This window comes from Rattus rattus, chromosome 2, assembly GCF_011064425.1.
Source record: "Rattus rattus isolate New Zealand chromosome 2, Rrattus_CSIRO_v1, whole genome shotgun sequence".
Taxonomy (NCBI): domain Eukaryota; kingdom Metazoa; phylum Chordata; class Mammalia; order Rodentia; family Muridae; genus Rattus; species Rattus rattus.
The window spans coordinates 6802848-6822208 of record NC_046155.1 but is presented as its reverse complement, the minus strand read 5'-3'; the positions used below and the strand labels follow the sequence as shown (position 1 = coordinate 6822208).

General features: G+C 54.1%; 1 protein-coding gene and 1 pseudogene across 3 annotated transcripts; one reads left to right on the top strand and one right to left on the bottom strand.

The window, feature by feature from the left end:
- Positions 1–2860: 2860 nt before the first annotated feature.
- Igf2 (insulin like growth factor 2) lies at positions 2861–11506 on the bottom strand. 3 transcript variants are annotated; one of them, XM_032891368.1, is made up of 4 exons: positions 10381–11506; positions 7610–7772; positions 6250–6398; positions 2861–6023 (listed from the first exon to the last, which is right to left on the bottom strand). In XM_032891368.1, the coding sequence occupies exons 1-4, from the start codon at positions 10405–10407 to the stop codon at positions 5787–5789; spliced, it is 576 nt and encodes a 191-aa protein (XP_032747259.1). In that variant the 5' UTR covers positions 10408–11506; the 3' UTR covers positions 2861–5786. The 3 variants fall into 3 exon arrangements, with proteins under 3 accessions (XP_032747259.1, XP_032747261.1, XP_032747260.1); XM_032891370.1 differs by having other exon boundaries at positions 2861–6037; positions 10381–11000; XM_032891369.1 differs by lacking the exon at positions 10381–11506 and adding an exon at positions 9416–9509.
- A 333-nt stretch (positions 11507–11839) lies between these two features.
- Positions 11840–19076, top strand: LOC116890848 (annotated as a pseudogene).
- The last annotated feature ends 285 nt before the right edge of the window (positions 19077–19361 follow it).

Below are 19361 nucleotides of genomic sequence, written 5' to 3'. Positions count from 1 at the left end.
CACTCACACAGCCCCTGCTGAGGCATCCTGAACATTATAGGTGCCCACCCACATGAGTGGATGGGGTAAGGGATGGATGGATGGATAGTGGGTAGGTGATGGATACATAGACAGATGGTTGGTAGATGGGTGGGTGAGCAGGTAGGCAGATGGATAAATATGTGGCTTAATGAGTCAGTAAGTAGATAAATGAACAAGTCATGGTGGATGGGTGGATGGATGGTTGAGCAGTGGGTAGATGGATAGATGGGTGGGTGGGTGGATGGATGGATAAAAGAATGGATGTGGATGAATTGGTAGATGGGTAGGTGGATGAATGGGTGAATAGGTGGGTGAATAGGTAGATGAGTGAATTAGAGTATGGGTGGGTAGAATGACAGGTTGGTGGGTAGATATATGGATAAGTAGATGAGAAGTTAGGTGGATGAATAGGTTGGTAGGTTAGTATGGGATGTGTGGATAAGTAGATGTGTGTCCAGTGTGGCTGACTGGACAGGTAGAGGAATTGGTGAATGGGTGGGTGCATGAATGAGTAGGTAGATAGATGGGTAGGTGGGTTGCAAATGAATGGGCAGATAGGTTGGCAGCTTGATGAGTAAATGGATGGGTATATAGTGGATATACGGATGCTATGGGGGTAGGTGGATAGATTTATAGGTAGATGAATCTATAAATCTATAGACTTATAGGTAGATGAATGTGTGGATTAGTGGATGGGGGAATAGATGGGTGGGCAAGTGGGTGCATGGGTGGTGAGTGGGTAAATGAGAAGGGATAGTGAGTGTATGTATGAATACAGGGTGGGTAGGGTGATGAATGGGTGGATGAGTAGACAGATGGGTGGTTGGGTAAGTGTGCATCAGTGGGTGAAACAGCAGATCAATGGGTAGGTGGATGGATAAATGGATCAGTGGGTAAAGAGATGATGGATGGATGGATGGATGGATGGATGGATGGATGATTAAATGTATAAGTAGGCAGATGGGTGGATGTTTGGGTAGATATGTGGATATATGTATGGAATAGATGAGGGGGAGAATAGATGCATGGATGACTGGGTTGGAAGATGAGTAAACAAAAGGATGGATGAATGAGAGTCATAAAAGTGGGCAGAGAGGCAGGCAGATTACTAGACAGATAACTGGGTCTGTGGAGGGAAGAACTTTGGCAAGCAGAATTTGCCAAGCAGGAAAAGGGGAGAAAAAAGAGTCCCGGAGCACCCAGGTTGGGGTTGGGGGTGTTAAGGAAACCCAAAGGGGGTTTTTGAGAGATGAGAACTAACCAAAAAAGACTAGGCAAAGTGGTTTATTCCGACCCCAGTCCTGGGGTCAGAGGAGGCCCTGGAGAAGGCAGGTGTCCGCTGCTGTGAGAGTAAAGGCAGTGGATTGAGGAGAGCACCCCGGAGCTCTAGAGGTTCATCAGGGACAAGTGGATATATCAGGAGGTGCCAAGGACTCCATGTTCAGGTGATGTTGGTTAGCAAGTCAGGAAGGAACCAGCTTGGGAAAAGGGGTAAGAATCTGGAGCCTGGATATCCCAAGGCCTGCTCCTTAGGGTCCTAGTCAACTGAGGAGCTGACAGGGGGTGGACAGACCTATAGTGGGCTCTCAGGAGATGATGGGACAGATGAGAACACACTGAATTGTCCTCAAAGGAGTGGGCAGCTCTGGGCCTTCTTCCACCCACATAGAAGACACTGAAGCATCTGATAAGAAAGACTCACTGGGTGGGAAGGTGGTCTGCCCAGATCCAGGCCTTGTCTTAACCTCAACTCTGTCAAGCCAGAGGCTGGCCAGTGCCCTTCATTTTCACCTTACTGCTATCCAGTCTTCCTCTTCAAGCAGTCCCCCATGACCACTGTGTACCCTGAGTTTAAAAGCAGCCCTTGGATTTGAAGACTGCCCTGAAGACCCCCTTTAGCACACTCAGCAGAGACCCTGGAGTGCAAACAAAACTGAAAGCTAATGCTAACCCGTGTGTTGGCTTGCACCTGTAATTTCAACACCCAGGTGGCTGAGGCAGGACTGAGACTGCTGTGAGTTCCAGGCCAGCATGGACATACATCCATTTGCCGTTCAAGCTTGCCTGGGGTAGAGTGTGAGACTCTTTTATTTTAAAAAGTAGCTAAACACAATAAAAAGAAATGCTAGTGTGTAGCATTAACTGGGGAAAAGGAGCAGGGTCCTAGGCACAGGGCCTCAGCAGCTGCCCCAGCCTGGGCTCCTCCCACATGGGGGAAGGGTACATGCCCATCTGCACTAGGAAAAGTGGGGGTACTAAGGACTATAAAGGTGCAGAAGGAAGATATCCAGGCCAGGTTTCAAGCATCTAGGGGTTGGCTTCACTTTACTCCCAGGGTCAGGAATCCCAAAGACCATTACCACTGGACAGGACTATCTAGTAATTACTGGGGACAGGCTCCAGCATAGCTTTGATAGAGGGAACAATGGGGGCGACTGTGTGTGCGCAGGGTAATCCTAGGTGTTTTTCACCCTGAGTCCCCATGTCCATCACCAACCACGACTCTTCACCTATCCTGCTCCCCAACCCCCAAGGCTAAGGACAATGTTCCCTGGGGTAGGTATTCATGGTACACAGCTCATTCGAAAACATCGTGGGATCCCTTTAGCCCCATCTCTGAGGGCAAATGTGGTCCTCTGCTCTCTGAGTTCCTCAGAGTGCCTTATTGAACCCCACTTCTTCTCATGCTTCAAAGGCTTTTCTTTTCATCTGCTGCTCCCCATGTTCCCCCCAGGCATCAGGCACCCTTTACTTTTTCCCTCCCTCCCTCCTTCCCTCCCTGCCACCCTTCCTTTCCTTTGCCCCCTCCCCCAAGTGAAAGAGCAAAGAACTCAATAAATAGTATTTTGAATGCTTTATTAGGTTTGCAAGCGTTAACAGGTTAAAAACAAAACCCAAGCTTTGGATTTTGCCAGAAAATGCATGTTAAAAGGACTGAGTTGGGGCAAACACCCGGGGCCACTGCTGGATGACATGGGCAGTGGCACAGGTGACATATGGCATTCGACGCGTGGGAAGTCTTCACAGGATGACAAATTGGGGGACCCAAGAGGGGATCCCACCGAAGACAGTAGGGAAGAGACAAAACAAGATGGAGGGCCACACTAGGCATGGGAGGCCAGGGAGGTGCCTGCATCAGGGTGACCTATGATGGGGAGAACTGCAAATCTGGGGACACAGAGGATAGTCAGCAAATGCCCCTGAAAACACCCATCCCACGAGGCATATTAACACTGGGTGGATGTCCAGTCAAATGGGCAGGTAATTTAGGGTGCCTCGAGATATTTTGGGAACCAGGCCAATTCACATTCTCCAATTATAACAATTTACTCTTTGAGTTTCTGTCCAATGTTCCAAATGGCCCATTCTTTAGGCACTTGCTGAGGACCCTCTGTGCCATGGCTGGCTGACACACACCGCCCCCAGGGTGGTGCCAGTCCTGTCACCTGGGCCCAGAAGCCTCAGGCCTCTAGATTACTAGTAGGACTGTTGGGCAGGGGGACTGCACTGGAAGCAGAAGTGGGGGTGAGGTAAACCTCCAGCCGCCCTGTTCCCCGCCGCAGTCCTAGGCACCGTGGAGTGGCTGCTACGGCTCACCAGACCCTCGGGCCCCAGGGCCCAGACAACCCCATGTACACAGTTCTCCTGGCTCTGAAGGCTTTAAAGCCTCCTAGCTTCCCCAGCTCCAGGCCTCACCCCACCTTGCCCCCAGGAGGTCTGTAGAGCTCCAGACCTCCTGAGGGTAAGATGGGGTGCTGAGGAGTGGGCAAGATGACACTGAGGGACACAGGGAGGACCTCCCCCAAGTGCTCAGAAGGCAGCCACTTGCTCCCGCCTGATGGAACCTCTCTAGTCTTACATCTACATCCCCTTCCCCCCCAACTGGCAGGGCCAGCTGGGGGCCCCATCTTTGTGGCCTCCGAGCACCTTCCTAACACCTGAGGGGACACTGCCCCACGCCCCCTCCACTCCTCAGAACTTCTGGGGACCAGCCACTGTCCCCAGAAGTCAGGCCAGGTAGCGGCCTTCTCAATTCCTTTTATTTCTCTGTGGGTGCGTGGCCAGCACCCCACAGAGACTCCACTCCCAACTCAGGCCAAGCGATAGAGACAGATTAAAAAAAAAAAAAAAAGGTTGATAAATGGTTGGGAGCAGGACATGGTGGAAGCCGGTGTTGATGGCTCTAGCCGGTGTTACTGGCTCTCGCTGGTATTGATGGCTTGATGCATTCATTACTTGATCACTGCTCCCGTTACATAGGGAATGGGTACAATGGATTATGAGCGCATAAAAAGCTAAGGAGGGATAAAAAAAAAAAAAGGAAAAAACCTGCCCCAGACATAAAAAGAGGGGAATAGATCAATTGACATAAAATTTGGGGTCCTGATTCTTCAGTAATTCTGCAAGTTGACCTGTGCCTCCTCCTGATTGTTCCACCTAAAACCTCTCTGGGACCACTTCCTACCCATAGTTTCCCCACCCAGCCCCCACTGACCCCCACCCACCCCTCCAACCGCCAGACTTCCCACACTCCCCACATCAGTGTGAGTCTCCTGGGGAGCCCCTAAAAAGTGGGGGCTCCCCAGGAGACTGACAGAGATGGCCCATAGGTGTGCTTGGGGTAGGGGTTGTCCCCCAGATCTTTCATCCCAGGAGCACACCTAGGGGTCAGGCTACTCGGGTAGCATGTATCACTTGGCAGTGCCATCTCCTTATCTGGCCAAACTTACTCTACACTGGCAGCAGAAACTAGATGGATTCAGAGGGGAGCTCAAACCATGCAAACTGTTCAGAGAATTTAAGATGGGCCTTGGTTTGGGCAATGTGGTTCGAATCGAAGTTGCTCAGCCATTTCAATGTTCTCATCTAATAGTGTGTGTGTGTGTGTGTGTGTGTGTGTGTGTGTGTGTGTGTATGCATGCCTGTGTGCATGTGTGTGTGCATGTACGTATGGGTATAATCATGTGCTTTTTAGAGTAGGTATGAAAAGTGAGATTTTTGGGACTGGGGGCTTGTGCCAATTAAGTTCTATTTTCAGTTTTCATGTTCTGTTCCTCTCCTTGGGTTCCTTCACCCAGCCCCTTGGTGACATGGGTGACATGGGTGACATTTGTGATGGAATGACCAGTGAAGAAAGAGTTTGGGCGGCTATTGTTGTTCACAGCCAGATTACGCTAAAAGCGCCTAGTGACAAGGAGAGAGCACTGAAGCAATGACATGCTACCTGCAAAATTTTGGGTCCCCTTCCTTTCTTCTTGGGTTCTGAGATCCAAGTCTGAGCCAATTTGACTAAAGATCTAAATGGGAAGAAGATGAAGGGGGGGGGCGGGCCAAATTATTTGATTTTTGCCAATTGTTTTTAAGCCAATTAATTTTTAGTATGTTTTTAGCCAATTAATTTCTTTGGTTATTTAATTTTTAGATTATCAGTTATGGAGTTTCTTAAGCCAATTTGTTGTAAAGGGACTATATGCTTTAAAGTTTTTTTTTTTTAATGTTCATATATAATTTGGAGGGTGCCAATTGGGTTGTTTAGAGCCAATCAAATTTGGTTTTGAAGAGTTGCTGGGATCCCCTTGCCCGATGGTGTGGGGCAAGGGGAGCAGCCTGATGTGGGGAGGCGGGGCATGGGGGTGGGTGGGGAGAAACCCGGGAAGGGAAGTGGAGCAGAGAGACCTTAGTGTGGGACATGATGGAATTGTCCCTGCTCAAGAGGAGGTCACAGACTGATGGTACTACATTGCAGAATTACCACATAATTTGGTTCACTGATGGTTGCTGGACATCTCCGAAGAGGCTCCCCCGTGGGCGGGGTCTTTGGGTGGTAACACGATCAGGGGACGGTGGCGCTTGGCCTCTCTGAACGCTTCGAGCTCTTTGGCAAGCATGCGACCCCGGCGGGCACGCAGGAGGGCAGGCAGGCCTCTGCGCAGGCGTCCCGCGGACTGTCTCCAGGTGTCGAATTTGAAGAACTTGCCCACGGGGTATCTGGGGAAGTCGTCCTGGAGAGGAGGTGCTAGTCAGCAGGTTTCGGGGTATCGAGTTAGCCTGAGCTCCCATCCAGGTGTCAATATACCCCCACCCCGACTAGAGTCCTACAGAAACATCTATGTTAATGTGCAGAGGCCAACAGTAAAACGTGGGTGGACTTCATGGCACCCCAAATCAAGGAGCAAGTGATTTCTTTGTCTCACCCCACAATTCCTTCGACCCCACCCTGTTACCTACCGGAAGTACGGCCTGAGAGGTAGACACGTCCCTCTCGGACTTGGCGGGGGTGGCACAGTATGTCTCCAGGAGGGCCAAGTCGCAGCTGCGGAAGCAGCACTCTTCCACGATGCCACGGCTGCGACGGTTGGCACGGCTTGAAGGCCTGCCTGAAAGTTCCACAGGACAGACAGCTTCAGTTAGTGTTCACTGGGGTCAGCACACACTGGGGTGGCCTCCCCAAACCCTCCCCCTTGGGAAGGCTGAAGAAGAAAGGAACTACCCCTGAACTTCTACTAGGCCCTGGCTGGACCCTAGGTTACCCTGCAAGGATGTGGTGGCAGTGAGCCAGACAGGCCAAGATGCCCAGAAAGGAAAAATGAAGGTGCGTGCTACAGGACCAGCCCCTGGCATCTGGTGCCTCCTGCCTGGCAGCTAACACAGCACAGTCTCTCTGTCCCACAGACTCCATGAAGACCAGAGGCCACACTGGAGTGGTTTGAAAAACTGGGAGGGGGGGTGAGCCCCTCGAGGGGGCATGGTGGACACAGGTGTGGTCCCTGGACTTGGGGCCCCCCAGCCTGATGTCACCTTGAGCCTGAGGGGCCCACCCTCAACCCCCATCGCTGAACTGTGACAGGAAGGGAAGATAGGGCAGGAGAGAACAAGACGGGAGGGGAGGAGTGAGGCACCCAAAAACCACTCCCTTCTCTTCTCCCGTCTTCCCCCTCTCCCCCACGGTCCGAGGCTGGGCTTGGGGCCCTCCTATCTGTGAAGCCCCTCCGTGCAGGAGTGGCTCCCTGAGCAAGGACTGGTCCTGCAGTACCCAGGAGCAGAAGTAGTTTCCAGAGGTTTGAGCACTCAGAGCAGTTCACAGGCAGGTAGGCAGAAGTGAAGAGGAGGAGGCTGCGTGTCCAGGACCAGGCGAGGAAGATAGAGTGGCTCAGGCCAGCAAGGACAGTCATCCATTCTGGTGCCCCTGCCCCTCCCAGGCATGCCCCACCCGTGTGTCCCCCCCCATCACTGCCTTCTGTGAGCAGTGAGCCCAGGTCCAGCCCCTCCCCCAACTGGGAAATCAAGAGAAGCATGAACACTGAAAAGCAGGTAAGCACCCCATGGTGTAGGCCAAGGTCCAGCTCTCCCTCCTCGGAGCCCCAGACTACGTGTACACTCTCAACCTGGCTAGGACCTGGGAACCACATTAGGTTTTGCTTTTATTAACTTTGAAAAAAACTTTTAAAGCTATCAGACTTGTGAGTGTGAGATTACCGCCTTGCCCAAGGGGGGGTGGGGTGGTAGCTTTAACCAGACCACTGTGCTGTTACCACCTCCCCCCCACCCCGCTTGCTCCCGCCTCCCCCGTCTCTCGGGAGTTACTTACTGAAGTAGAAGCCGCGGTCCGAACAGACAAACTGAAGCGTGTCAACAAGCTCCCCTCCGCACAGAGTCTCGCTGGGGCGGTAAGCAGCGATGCAGCACAAGGCGAAGGCCAAAGAGATGAGAAGCACCAACATCGACTTCCCCACTGGGATCCCCATTGGTACCTGGTGAAAGAAACACAGGTTTTGAGCTACAGGCCCCAAGCCACACCCCTAACCCCAAGAGTCTGGCTTCTCCCCGCCACCAAAGACACCTATCATCTCTTAATTAAAAATGTAATTGGAATTTGAAAGACGGCGTCCGTCTCATTATTTATTTAACCTGCAAAAACAGGAGAGTTTGAATTGCTGAGGTAAAAAAAAAAAAAAAACCGGCTCTGGGCGTGCAGAAACTCAATGGAGCCCACGAAGGCACCCTGTGGTGGCTTTGAACTGTATGAAACCCTCGAGGACCACCCATCCATGGGCGCAATTGCAGTTTAACCACACCCACAGCAGCAGGGGCCAGTGCTGGACACTGGACCTGGTTTCCGTGCTATGACATCATGGGGGTGGGGCCAGCACAAGGGCACATCACCACTGCCACTCCTACTCTGGCCTCCCAAGTACTGGCCAAGATGGCAGACAGCTCCACCCCACCCACCGTGGAGCATGTGCATCCAAAGGGACCAGTCGCCAACCTCCCCGCCCCCCAGCTGGCCACCCTTCCCTAAGCAACAGAGCCAGCCCCACCCGTCCACCCCGCCTCCCAGGTCGTGATGAGCAGGGCCCAGGTCAAGAATCCAATGGTTAGCGCAATGGGATTGCCAGCGCTCCTGTGAGCCTTGCTCTCCAGGGTCACCCAGTCCTCCAAGTATAGATTTTCCTGGGCACCTCAGAGCTTCAAAAGGAACCTAAAGTCCTATCCAGATCTCAACTCTTACCATCCATGGTCAGGGACCCTAGAGAGTACCTCTATGGCCCATAGGACCGTCTTTCTGATAAAAGCTAAATTTACCCAGGGTACTAGAGGAAGCAGTTTGAGTTCCTGGGAGGCTAGACACCCCATTTTGGAGGGACACACCCCCTCCACAGGCTGTGTGGCTCTACAGAACAATGGTTAGCCAGCTTTTTTTTAGTGGTGGGAGGCCACGATGCCCCACAGTAAGCCACTCTTGACCCTGCAGTAAGTAGAGCCCCCAAGGCCCAGTCCCAGCCTCTGCTCCACAGGCCCAGGGGATTTCTTGCTGCAAAGAAACAAGTGAGAGACCAGTGCGGAATAATCAAGAAACAAATTTGTTCGCGCTCCCTCGGGTAACTAAAGTTATCTTTGCCCACCTCCTCAACAAGACCCAGAACGGCCCACCCAATGCCCTCTGGGCCACCAACCACTTGTGATCAGCAGGCTATATAGCTACAGCAATTAATCCTTAGGGGTGAGGGGGTGCCGGGGAGGCAGGCAGGCAGGCGGAGCTGACTTCGAAGTCCCTTCCCAAAGCCAGATCACACTGGCTGGTCCAGCCCAGGTGTCCAGGAGAAGCAAGCAGGGGACTGACCAGGAGGTAGCGGATAGGTGAAGGCCCAGGGAAGGGCTGAATTTGTGGGGAGTGGGGAGGCAAAGGGGAAGGAAAAGTAGAAGGCGGGGCAGGTGAGGAAGCCTGGGGCTAGTGGGAACACAGGACAGAGGCCGAGGGAGGGCGAAGGCTTGGAAGAGGTAGCAGGCCCGGCTGCAAGGGCAGAGGCCCCAGGCTACCCGGTGCCCTGACCACCCCACTGGGCAGGCCGGAGGGGGGATGGCAGCAGGGTCCTGGCTCCATGGCCCTGGTTACCTGAAGTTGGATAAGGAGGCCGCTGGGGCTGGAAGAGGATGAAGACAGGAAAAGGCTGGAAGGTTCTCACAGGAGAAGCTAATGTCCAGTTTGCGAACTGGTCAGTGCCTCCGCTTTTTATGTCTGAGTCGGCTCCTCCCAGTCCCGGCTCCACCCTACCCCCACCCCCCCTCCTTGCTGACCACTCCCCTCGCCCCCTTTGCACCCGCCCCCTCCCTCCTTCCAGCCAGTCCCTTTTCTCCTGCACCCCCAAGAGCTAGCCTTGGACCATTCCTTAGCAAAGCACCACCAGTGGGAGGGGGGCCTCATCGTGCACCCCCAGCCCTTCCTGCACAGACCAATGGGGGCGGGAGGGGGGTCCTTCCCACATCATCCTATGGAAAGTTCCACCCAGTAAAAGGCAGGGGCAGTTACTCTCAAAACTGTAACACTTCTGCCCTTTTGAGCTCGAAACCGCCCCCCCCCAACATTCCTGGCTGGGAATGTTGGGGACAGAGTTGGGGGGGGTGTGGGTGGGGAGAAACAGTTAACTGTGGGGTCTCGCCTGACTTTTGCCAATTTTGGGGGGCTTCTGGCCCCGCCCACCCAGTTTTCTTTCTTGTCCTATTGGCACAAAGTCAACATACCAGGGTGGGCTTCAGAGACTCTGCCCCCCTCCTCATCACCCAGCACCCTGCGGGAGGGGGTACGGGATCTGCACAATACGAATCATACATTCTAAGCAGTTCATTTCCCCCTTCCCCAATACACAGCAAAGCACCAGGAAGTCTCCTGTGAGTTCAACTTATACACCCCCTCCCCAACAGACCCATACCCCCTCCCCTTCCCCCACTCCATGGCGCAAGGGGGGGAACCAGAGTTTGCTTAGGGAACGAGCCCCCAGCCCCCCACCCACCGCACCAGTCCCGCGGTGCCCAGGCCGGGCCCTGCGCACCCCCTACCCCAGGGCCCCTGAGAGCCCTTACCTGGAAGCCGGCGACGCTGCCGCCCATCTCCCTGCTGCGGGTATGCAAACCGAACAGCGGGCGAAGGCCCTTCTGCCGGGCACTCCTCTGCCAGCGCCGCTCTGTCCAAGTCGCAGAGGCCGAATGTGCGACGGGACAGAACGGGGAGATGGCTTTTTTTGGTGGGGAGGGGGGCGTCTCTTCTGCTTCTTTAGGGTATCTTAGGGCTGGGGCGGGCCAGATATTGTATTTTCGGGGGGGGAAAGGTATCGGGAAATGAGGTCAGCTGTTGTATCAAGGATAGTTGGGGGGCAGAGATAGTGAGAGAGACAGAGTGAACGTGAAAGGGGGGGGACCACAGAGAGGGAGAGAGGGAGAGAGGACAGCGAGAGGCGGGTAGGCTCACAGCGGGAGAGGACAGCACGGAGAGAAACAGAAAGCGTATAATTAATCCACTTGGGTAGGCGAAGGCAGAGGGCGGACGTGAGGGGGAGGGAGTCTGAGGCGAGGAGGAACGGGGAGGGGGCAGGAGGGGAGCCTAGGAAAGGTGGCGGGTAAGCGAGTGCGCGAGGGGGGGCGCACTCTAAGCAGAGGAAAGGATGCAACTTCGAAGGATCGAGGACGGTGTTGAGGGGGGAGGAATGGAGGCGTCACCCCGGCCACGGGCACCCAGCTCGGTTAGGGCCGACGGAGCCCTCAGCCGTCGTAAGCCCGGGCTTCTTGTGGGGGGGTCAGGCGTGGCGGCGCCGCGGCTGCTCGGGACTGCAGCGAAAAGAGAGGAGCGGCCGGGCTGCGCGCCGGGGAGGGCTGGGAGGGGGAGCGCGGGGGATGACAACGCCGGCGACCTGCAAGCCGGACTGCCTGCGGTGGGGACCGCCTCCTCTGGCGAAGCAGGAATGGGGTGTTGAGGTAGATAGAGGAGGAGGCGGTAGGGAGATCCGCAGGCCCGACGGAGCGCGGCCCCGCCGACGGCGCCCTGCACGGGAGTTAGCAGCGAGGTGGCGGACGGCGTCGACGCGGGGCCGCCAGCCCGGATGGAGGCGCTGGCGGGCCGAGCGCGGGCGGGCGTGGGCCAGGAGGCGGGGGCGGCCGGAAGGGGGGGGCCGGGGGCCGGCCTGGCCTCACGCAGCTCCGCCGGAGAGCAGGCGAACTCCGGGCGCCAACGCCCGGTTCTTATAGCCGCGCCACCCCGCGGCTCGGCGCCCGCTCGGGCCCCGCTGGCCTTACGCCCGCGCCAATGGGCGTCCGCAGGGCCCTTGCCCCGCCCCGGGACCGCCCCCGCAACTCGAGCCACGGGGGGAATTTGGGTCCGGGGCCCTGGGCACGGGGGTTGCCGTTGGGGGAGGGGGGAATGGGGTGCCTGGTAGCAAAGATGGGGAGGGGCTGTGCGCCCCAGCAGGCCCACTAAATCCTGGGTGTCCATCCCAAAAAAAATCGAGGCCACATGTCATGTTTCCGGGGTGCCCTGTGCTTGTGCAACATGGGCGCGTGGTGCGAACCAACGTGCGTGGCACCCTAGGCCTCAGTGGTAGTGAGGGGACCTGTGCCCAGTTAGAGGATTACAAGGTAGGCGCATCCCAGCAGGCAGAGTTAAGGCGCGGGCAGGTAGCTGGATCGAGGGTCCTCACAAGGACCTACCTGCCAACCAGGGGACAGTCCCCTGGATCGGCTCCTGCAGAGCGCACAGCCTCCACCTGTCTGAGCAAGCAGGGCGGGTTGCAAGGCACCTCGAATAGCAGCCAGATCCTAAACACCCCTAGCCTCGTGCTTTGCGCGGGATCTCCTAGCAGCCTTTGGGGGGCCACCAGGTGTACCATGAAGGGAAGGCTGGCTTGGCCATGACAGATCTGGGCCCTGCGTAGAGCCCCGGGCAATGTCTGCGCCCTTCCGCAGAAAAAGAAGCAGGGCGGGAATCGTAGCTCAAACCAGCCAGAGCTCACTAAATTGCTTCTCAGCGGCGCGCCTTTGGGACCCACCCAGAAGGTCCAGATAACAGTTCCCTGTCCTTAGCACTTTGAATTTGCTTAGTTGCAGGTTCGGCCCCAGGGGCCAACAGGATAATTTGGGGTTGTTAGGAAGCTATCTCCGGGTGGTTTCAGATATAAGAAGCCATTGAGAGTTTTACCAAGTCAAAATCACTCTTAAACCCGTGCACCCTGTTTCCCTCTCCCGACCTCCGCACCTCTAGGCCTCTAAAGGGCTACTACTGGCGGAAACCGGTGCACCCGGGGCTAACCTCTCCGCCCGACCATCAATCACCGCGCCCGCTCTACGCTTGCTTCCCCAAGCCCTCGACCTGTAGGGCTGGAGGATCCAAGCCGCCGGAGCGCTCTGCCCTTCCCGCTTCCTGGCCGCTCAGGCGCTTTCCCTAGCACCGCGTTGTTTGCAGAGTGCATACAAAGTGGCGCGTGTTTCGGAGCGCCCGGCCCAAAGGAGCGCGGCCGCCGAGGGAGAAGCCAGCAGCCCGCTCCCCCGCTACCCCGCAGCAGCCCTGAAGACAAACTGCGAGGTAGCCGGTGCCCCGCAACGGAAGAGCTGGAGCACAAGGGAGCGCGCCACCGGGAGCTCACCGCAAGGCCGAAGGTCGGGTCCGCTGGCGCAGGAGGATCGGAGAAGGGCGGGAGAGCTGCCGAAGTGGGAGCTGCTGAAGTGGACGTTGCTGAAGGTGAGCGAGACCCCAAAGGCAGTCCCCAGTGTCCCGGGGCAACGCCCAGTCCGTTGGAAGACCCGGGGACAATGCCCAAATTTGGGGGAAACTGGGGGCAATGCCCAGTGGTTTTCCTGGACACGGGAGCAGCACTGCCCACGTCCTGGCCGCCGCGCAGTGTCCGGTGCGTGTTTGGGGCACACACACTTTTCCAAAATCTGAGCTGCCGCTGGGACACCGTAGGAGAAGTGAAGAGGCCGATATCAATGTTATGCGCAGGACGGGAAGCTGCCGAAAGTGGCCAGCGGAAACAATGATCAAATTTCGGGGATCCCAAATCAGACCCTTGTCTGATTTGCGGCCCTGGGAATGAGTGGCCCAAAGTAGGAGGACTTGAATGAGACTCCATAAATGGGAAAACTGTGGCAAACGACTAAATTTGAGATCCCAGAAAAATTAGAATCCAAGTTGGGAAATGAGGAAAATTATTCTATGCAAAAAGGGGGGACATCTTGATCCAAGCCTAACGTGGGGAACCTAAGGTCTTAGTCAGCAAGCTTGGGGAACCCACAAAATCTTAGGCTAATTTATAGAAGTTAGGTAGTTTGCTGTTGCTGTTGAGTTTAAGAAAATTCCCAACATGAAATTTGGGGGGAGCTAATTTTAATTGCCTAAAAATGGGAGATGAAAAAAACAACAGATGGGTTTTAGGGAATTAAGGTCAATTCTTTTGGGGGTGGGAGTGGAGGCTGAGGTTCACCCTGAAGCCAGTGGGCCCTACAGCACCCGGGAAAAGTCACCTCTAATTTCTGTGGCTTCAGAGAAGTCCTCTAGAGAGAGAGTGGGGAAATGCTGTCTAAATGTGGGGGAATTAGGTGTACAAGCAGTCCATTTGAGAAGGACAGAAAAATCAATGCCTTTTAATATTTTAATTTCTTAAACAGATTCCTATTGATCTTTTTGTTAAACAAGGGGGGTATGTTTTCTTGGACAATGTTTGTTCTTAGAGAAACATACTCCCTGTTTTGGGGATCAATAAAAATTACCCAATGGATGTTGAAATCTAAATTACAGGGAACAGAATTAGTAGCTAGGAAATTTGTGAGACACAGATATTTAAAACCTAGGATTTGGGGGGATCTGGGAGGTTTTTTTTTCCAGTGTGCTTTGGGGACCATAAAACATTACCCAAATATTGGGAGATTCCGGGAGAAGTCATAAATTCAATAAAGTTCATTAAAGTTTAATAAAAACCCAACTCTTTGGAAGAAAAAAAATCTCAATTTGTTTTGGAGTACTTGAATTTGGGGGCCCCAGAAAAATAATTTCTGAATCTAAAGTTTCTCACTCCTTGGAGCGCTTCAGAGCCAATCCCTCCCTTACAAGGAATAGAAATTATGAGTTCCTAAAGTGTAGGGCCTCAGACCCAATCCCCCAAATTTGTAATCTGCAGAGATTGTGCGGGATGACAGGGGTTGGGGGGGATTGAAATGTAGGGGCTGAGTGGGTGTATAGCTGGTATTACAGTGGGAGAAACCAGAACCTTTCTGTGACCCAAGGCTAACACTAAGTGTGTTTTGGGGGCCTGGAAAAATATTGCCTAATGTTTGAGGACATAAGTATGAGCCAACACGGGGGATGAGAAGGATACAGGATGGTACTGGATTTTGCAATTGGTGTTAGAGTTAAAAACTTTTTAAAAAAAACTTGTTAAATTAAAGGGACCCAGGGACTCTTAATATTTGGTGCGGGGGGTGGGGAAGAGCTCAGTGTTCAAGGATTGGGGACATTCAGCATTCTAGTAGAAAGAAAAAGGCATGGCCAAGAGTTAATTTTGTGCCTTCTGTGACCTAGAGAGACATGGTACAGTCATATATGACTTGGGAGAGCATGGAAAACCCTCCACCACATATGAGGATCACATATGCTTAGATCATTGCTCAGTCTGTGTTGGGGGCTTTAGTGAGAGCATTTATATTTTAAAGAACCCTAAGGTGGCCAGAAAGCTTGCATGAGCTCTAGGAAACCCCAAAGCCCAGTGACCAGTGTGTATGCCTGGATTTTTTTGGGGGGTGTGTGGGGCAGGGGGTCTTGTTGAGTGAATTTTAGGTGTGACTGCTGAATGCACTCCCTTGATTTTTCTGGAATCCGAGAAATGAGTGTAGGCTACTTGAGGTGCCTACGTTTAGGGGAGGACATAGAAAAAAAGGTTGGGACTTTGAGAATTCCAGGAAAATTGTTTAAAGAGGTCTGGGTGGGATTCGACTTGTAAAATTCGGGGTTGGGGTAATAGACCACAGAATCTAGTGTATTATGTTCCACGTTAATAAAAACTACAGGACGGGTGGTGGGGAAAGAGTCAGCAGAAACATTATTGCAGATACAAAATGATAGGGACACGGGGGAAAACACCCCGCTACCTCATCCCCTGGGGACAGTGTCTAAATGCTGTCAAAATGTCCACTCATCCTTAAATTTTGTCAAAAAGGATTAAGGATCCCGGCTTACTTTAAATTTTAGGGAACTGAGGGTGGTGTTTTTATCTCTATAGGAGCTTGCATATAAAACGGATAGGAGCCAGAAGCAAACTTAGGGGCCCGAGCCAAATAACCTAATTTTGAGGAGTCAGCAGAGGCGCAATTCCCACCTTTAAAAATATTTGGAAATCAAGTATCAAAACAAAACAGCCAACCAAACAACAACAACAAAACCTTTCCCTGTGAACATAACAAGGCTGAATGATTTTGGAGGCCCCCCGGAAAGCAATGCTTAAATTTCAAGGATTCCAGTGAAACTAATGCCTGAGGTGCAGAGAAGCCAGCAAGTTGCTCCGGCTTTAGGGGAACCACAGAGAAGTAGAGCTGAATTTGACAAACTGAGCTCCCGGGCTGGGAAGGACGGGGCGCCAGGATCCGCGGTGCCAAGGAACTCACACAGAGCAGGGGCGCCCTCACGGGGGGACGCGGGCGCGGGAAAGGGGCACAGGCGACGCAGACTGGGAGCACCGACTCCACGGAGCGCGCGCCTGAGCCAGCTGTATTTTCCGTTGTTTTTTTTTTTTTTTGGTTTTCTTTTTTTCCCCTTCTGGACAACCAGAGGGTTTGAGTGGCAGAGGATGAGCCGGACCGGCTTCTGAGGGGGAGGGGGAACGTCGGGGAGCAGTGCGCTGCTCCCCGAGGCTCATCGGGCTCCGGCGCCCCGCTCGGCTCCCCACCGCCCCTGCGCCCCACGCGCTCAGGCGCCGCGAGCCTAGGCGAAGTCGGGGCCGGGCGGCCGCCGGGGGCAGACTCGTCCCTGGCTCAGTTTGGGGTCCCGGGGCACCCCCAGTGGCTACCCCTGACCGCCCCTGCGCTCGGCACACGCCTATCCGGCTTTGTACGCTCCCTAACGATCAACAACGTAGGAAACAGTTTTGTTTGGGCAGTGTGGAAAGTGGATAGAAAATGGGGGAGTAGAGGAGAAAGTGGGGGGAAGGAGCGTCTCAAAACGGCACAGTGGTGGCTGTGGCCGAATGCTAGGACCCTCATTTCGTTTTCTCAGAAAAATTTTTGCCACTAGCCTCCCAATCCTGGCTGGGGAAAGTCCAGCTCCTTAAAGGCAAATATTAAACCCACACATCACACACAGGCTCACCGTACTGTTGCTGGGAACAAGGCCACCCCCTCAAAGTTGGGCAATGCTGGAGGTGAAGGGCCATGATTCTAGCAGGACCTGGGGGTTGGGGGTGGGGTGTTAGATAGGGGAGCAGCTGGAGAGCCGGAGAATGAGGAAAACCCTGGGGCCATGGCTGTAAGCAGGGCTTGTCGCTGTAATCACCCGTAGAGGATGGTATGCAGGGAGGACTCTCAAAGGCTGACACTCTGGGAAGGCAGGAGTTAAAGTCAGTGGACAGGTGTGGGGACCTAGACAGGGCGAGGCATCTCCATATTATCTTGGCAGGACTGAGAGAGCCCCCACCCCACCCATTTTCCACCCGGAGCATGAAGCACGTGGGGAATGTTCCCCTTTCAAATTCCAGTCCGCATCAATCACCCCCGTGTCCCATTCCAAGAACATCTGGCCTGTCTCCCCCCCCACACACCCATGCCGCCCCCCCTTCCCCCATCCACCAGCCTCTATCCCTGGCTTTTCTGGCCTCTCTGAGTGTGTGCCTATGGATTTGAGGACGCTTCCAGCTAGGAAGACTGGGGTATGGTGATGTTCCTCTTTCCGGGAACACTTGAGAATTTGTTGGGAGTAAGGGACATTGAAAAGGTGTCTGTGAACACCCCTGAGTCCTTGTGAGGCCAGAGCAGTTTCCTAAGGGGCATCTGAGAGGGCAGCAATCACACCATTGGCCTGTTTCAGAGCCTAATCTCTGCTTTCTGCCCTGCAGAGGTATTTTGGAGAAGCTGCAGAACCACACCCTGGAGATGCACTCCTGGACTTTGCCAGGTAGGAAAATGCTGAGGTCACCTTGAGGTGCCCACTGAAGAGCCACCAGGGCATGCAGGCGGGGTAGGGTGGGGGACAGGGTATGCATGTGTTCTTCTTCCTCTATGTGGCTGCCCACAGAGCCTTCACCTGACCTTATTTAGTCAAAGTGTGGCTCAAGGGGCAGGGAAAGAGGCTGGTACAGTTCCGGGTCAACCTAGGGCTCAAAAGCACACAGCCTAATCCCCAGCCAGGTTCAGCGGACACAAGATTCTTTATCTAAGGCCCTCTCCTTTCCCTTATTTTTGCTCCCCCCCCCCCAGGTAGAAAGGGACCTACCTTGCATGTCATGAGGTCTATTGTTTCTTCTAGGCAGGGCTGGGCCCACTAGACTTTAGCCCCATGCTGATCCCGGTCCCTGCTCTCCCCTGCCCTGCCCTGCCCACCATCCTGGCAGCCTAGGTCCCCTTTCTGGGCTTAAAAGCTCAAATTCTGAAGAAACTAAATACCCTTTAAGATTCAGACTTACCCACTAAGCCTGGCTGGCACCCTTAGCCAGGGTCTCTGCCTCTCTCCCTTCTCTCCCTCCAGGCAGTGGGTCTTCCTTGTCCCCCCTGTGACTTTTCCTGTAGCCACAGAGCTAACTGCTCTCCCTCTCCCCCGGGGAACAAGGCAAGCATTTTACATGCGCAACTTCTCTCCAAGGGTCCCTAGTGTGCTGGATGCCTGCTGCAGAGGACGCACTCAACTGGGCTGCGGACTTGGACATAGGGACTCCACACCGGGAAGACCCAAGCAATGCTCTGTCTCAATCTGCAAGCCTGGGAAGTCACTAACTGAACCAGCAACATGAAGATCACACCATCAAACCGATCAACACAACCCACACCAAAAGTAAGTAAGAGTTGCTGTGGGGGCACTGGAGAGGGGGCAGCAGGGAAGGCCGGTGTCCTAGGTAGGGATAGACTGAGGCCATACCACTGTTATTGATTTAGTGTCTGAACCAATGTTTAAAAGGAGATTCTTGGCTTCTTTTTGGCATATAATAGTCTGGAAGCGGGGTGGGAGTTCACGTACTGGGAGGCTTGTGCCCCTTGAGGCTTAGGCACAAGGACACAGACCTACATGCTGCCCCCCAAATCTCCAGTATTCCACCAGACACAGCCTCTGCCTCCCAGATCCCCACCCAGTACCTGACCAGTGAACTGCAGGGCCACCAAACAGCAGAGCTTCCTCGGCAGAGTCCACAGTGCTTCTGGTCCCACGCCCTTTCTAGCTGCTTCCCTTCCCCATTCACACACAGGAAACCCATGGCCTTCAGAACACAATAGAATTAGGACACAAGCTCTCTCCTAAGGCCCTTCACGGGTCTCAGAATGTCTCTTTGGTCATTATGTCATTTGCTGTTCACAGTTCAGCCAGGAAGCTTGAGACTGTCACACACTATGACAAATGGGGATAGACACAGAGAGGTCAAGCCACTGGTGCAGGGGCGCCACAGCTGTTACTCCATAGCCAGGGGAAGGGGGAACAGGGCCCCTCGAACCCAGCTTTCTCGGCCTCCCGATTCTTTTTAGCTAACAGTTTGTTTTCATTTTCTCTTTCCTCAGATTCTTTCTTCATCTGGAACCTTGCCTTTCCCTCTGGAGCTGTCTGACCTCCCCACAGCACTTGCTACCTTTGCCCCTAGACTCCTGGGAGCATAGCAAGGACCTACATTTTCCAGAGACTGCTGCTGCCCGCCTGTGTCTGCTTGGCCTACGCCCCTTGTTCCCAAGGAGAGGCACCTGGAGCCCACCTGACTTCTAGATACTGTGACTGACTAGACTTCCCAGCCTTGGCTGGTTCCTTGGCTACAGGGCACTTGGCTGAGTCCTGTATTTGCAGAGCCCTGATGTGTCTGTGCTAGAGTTACCTCTGCTCTGTTGTATGCCTGAAGGGC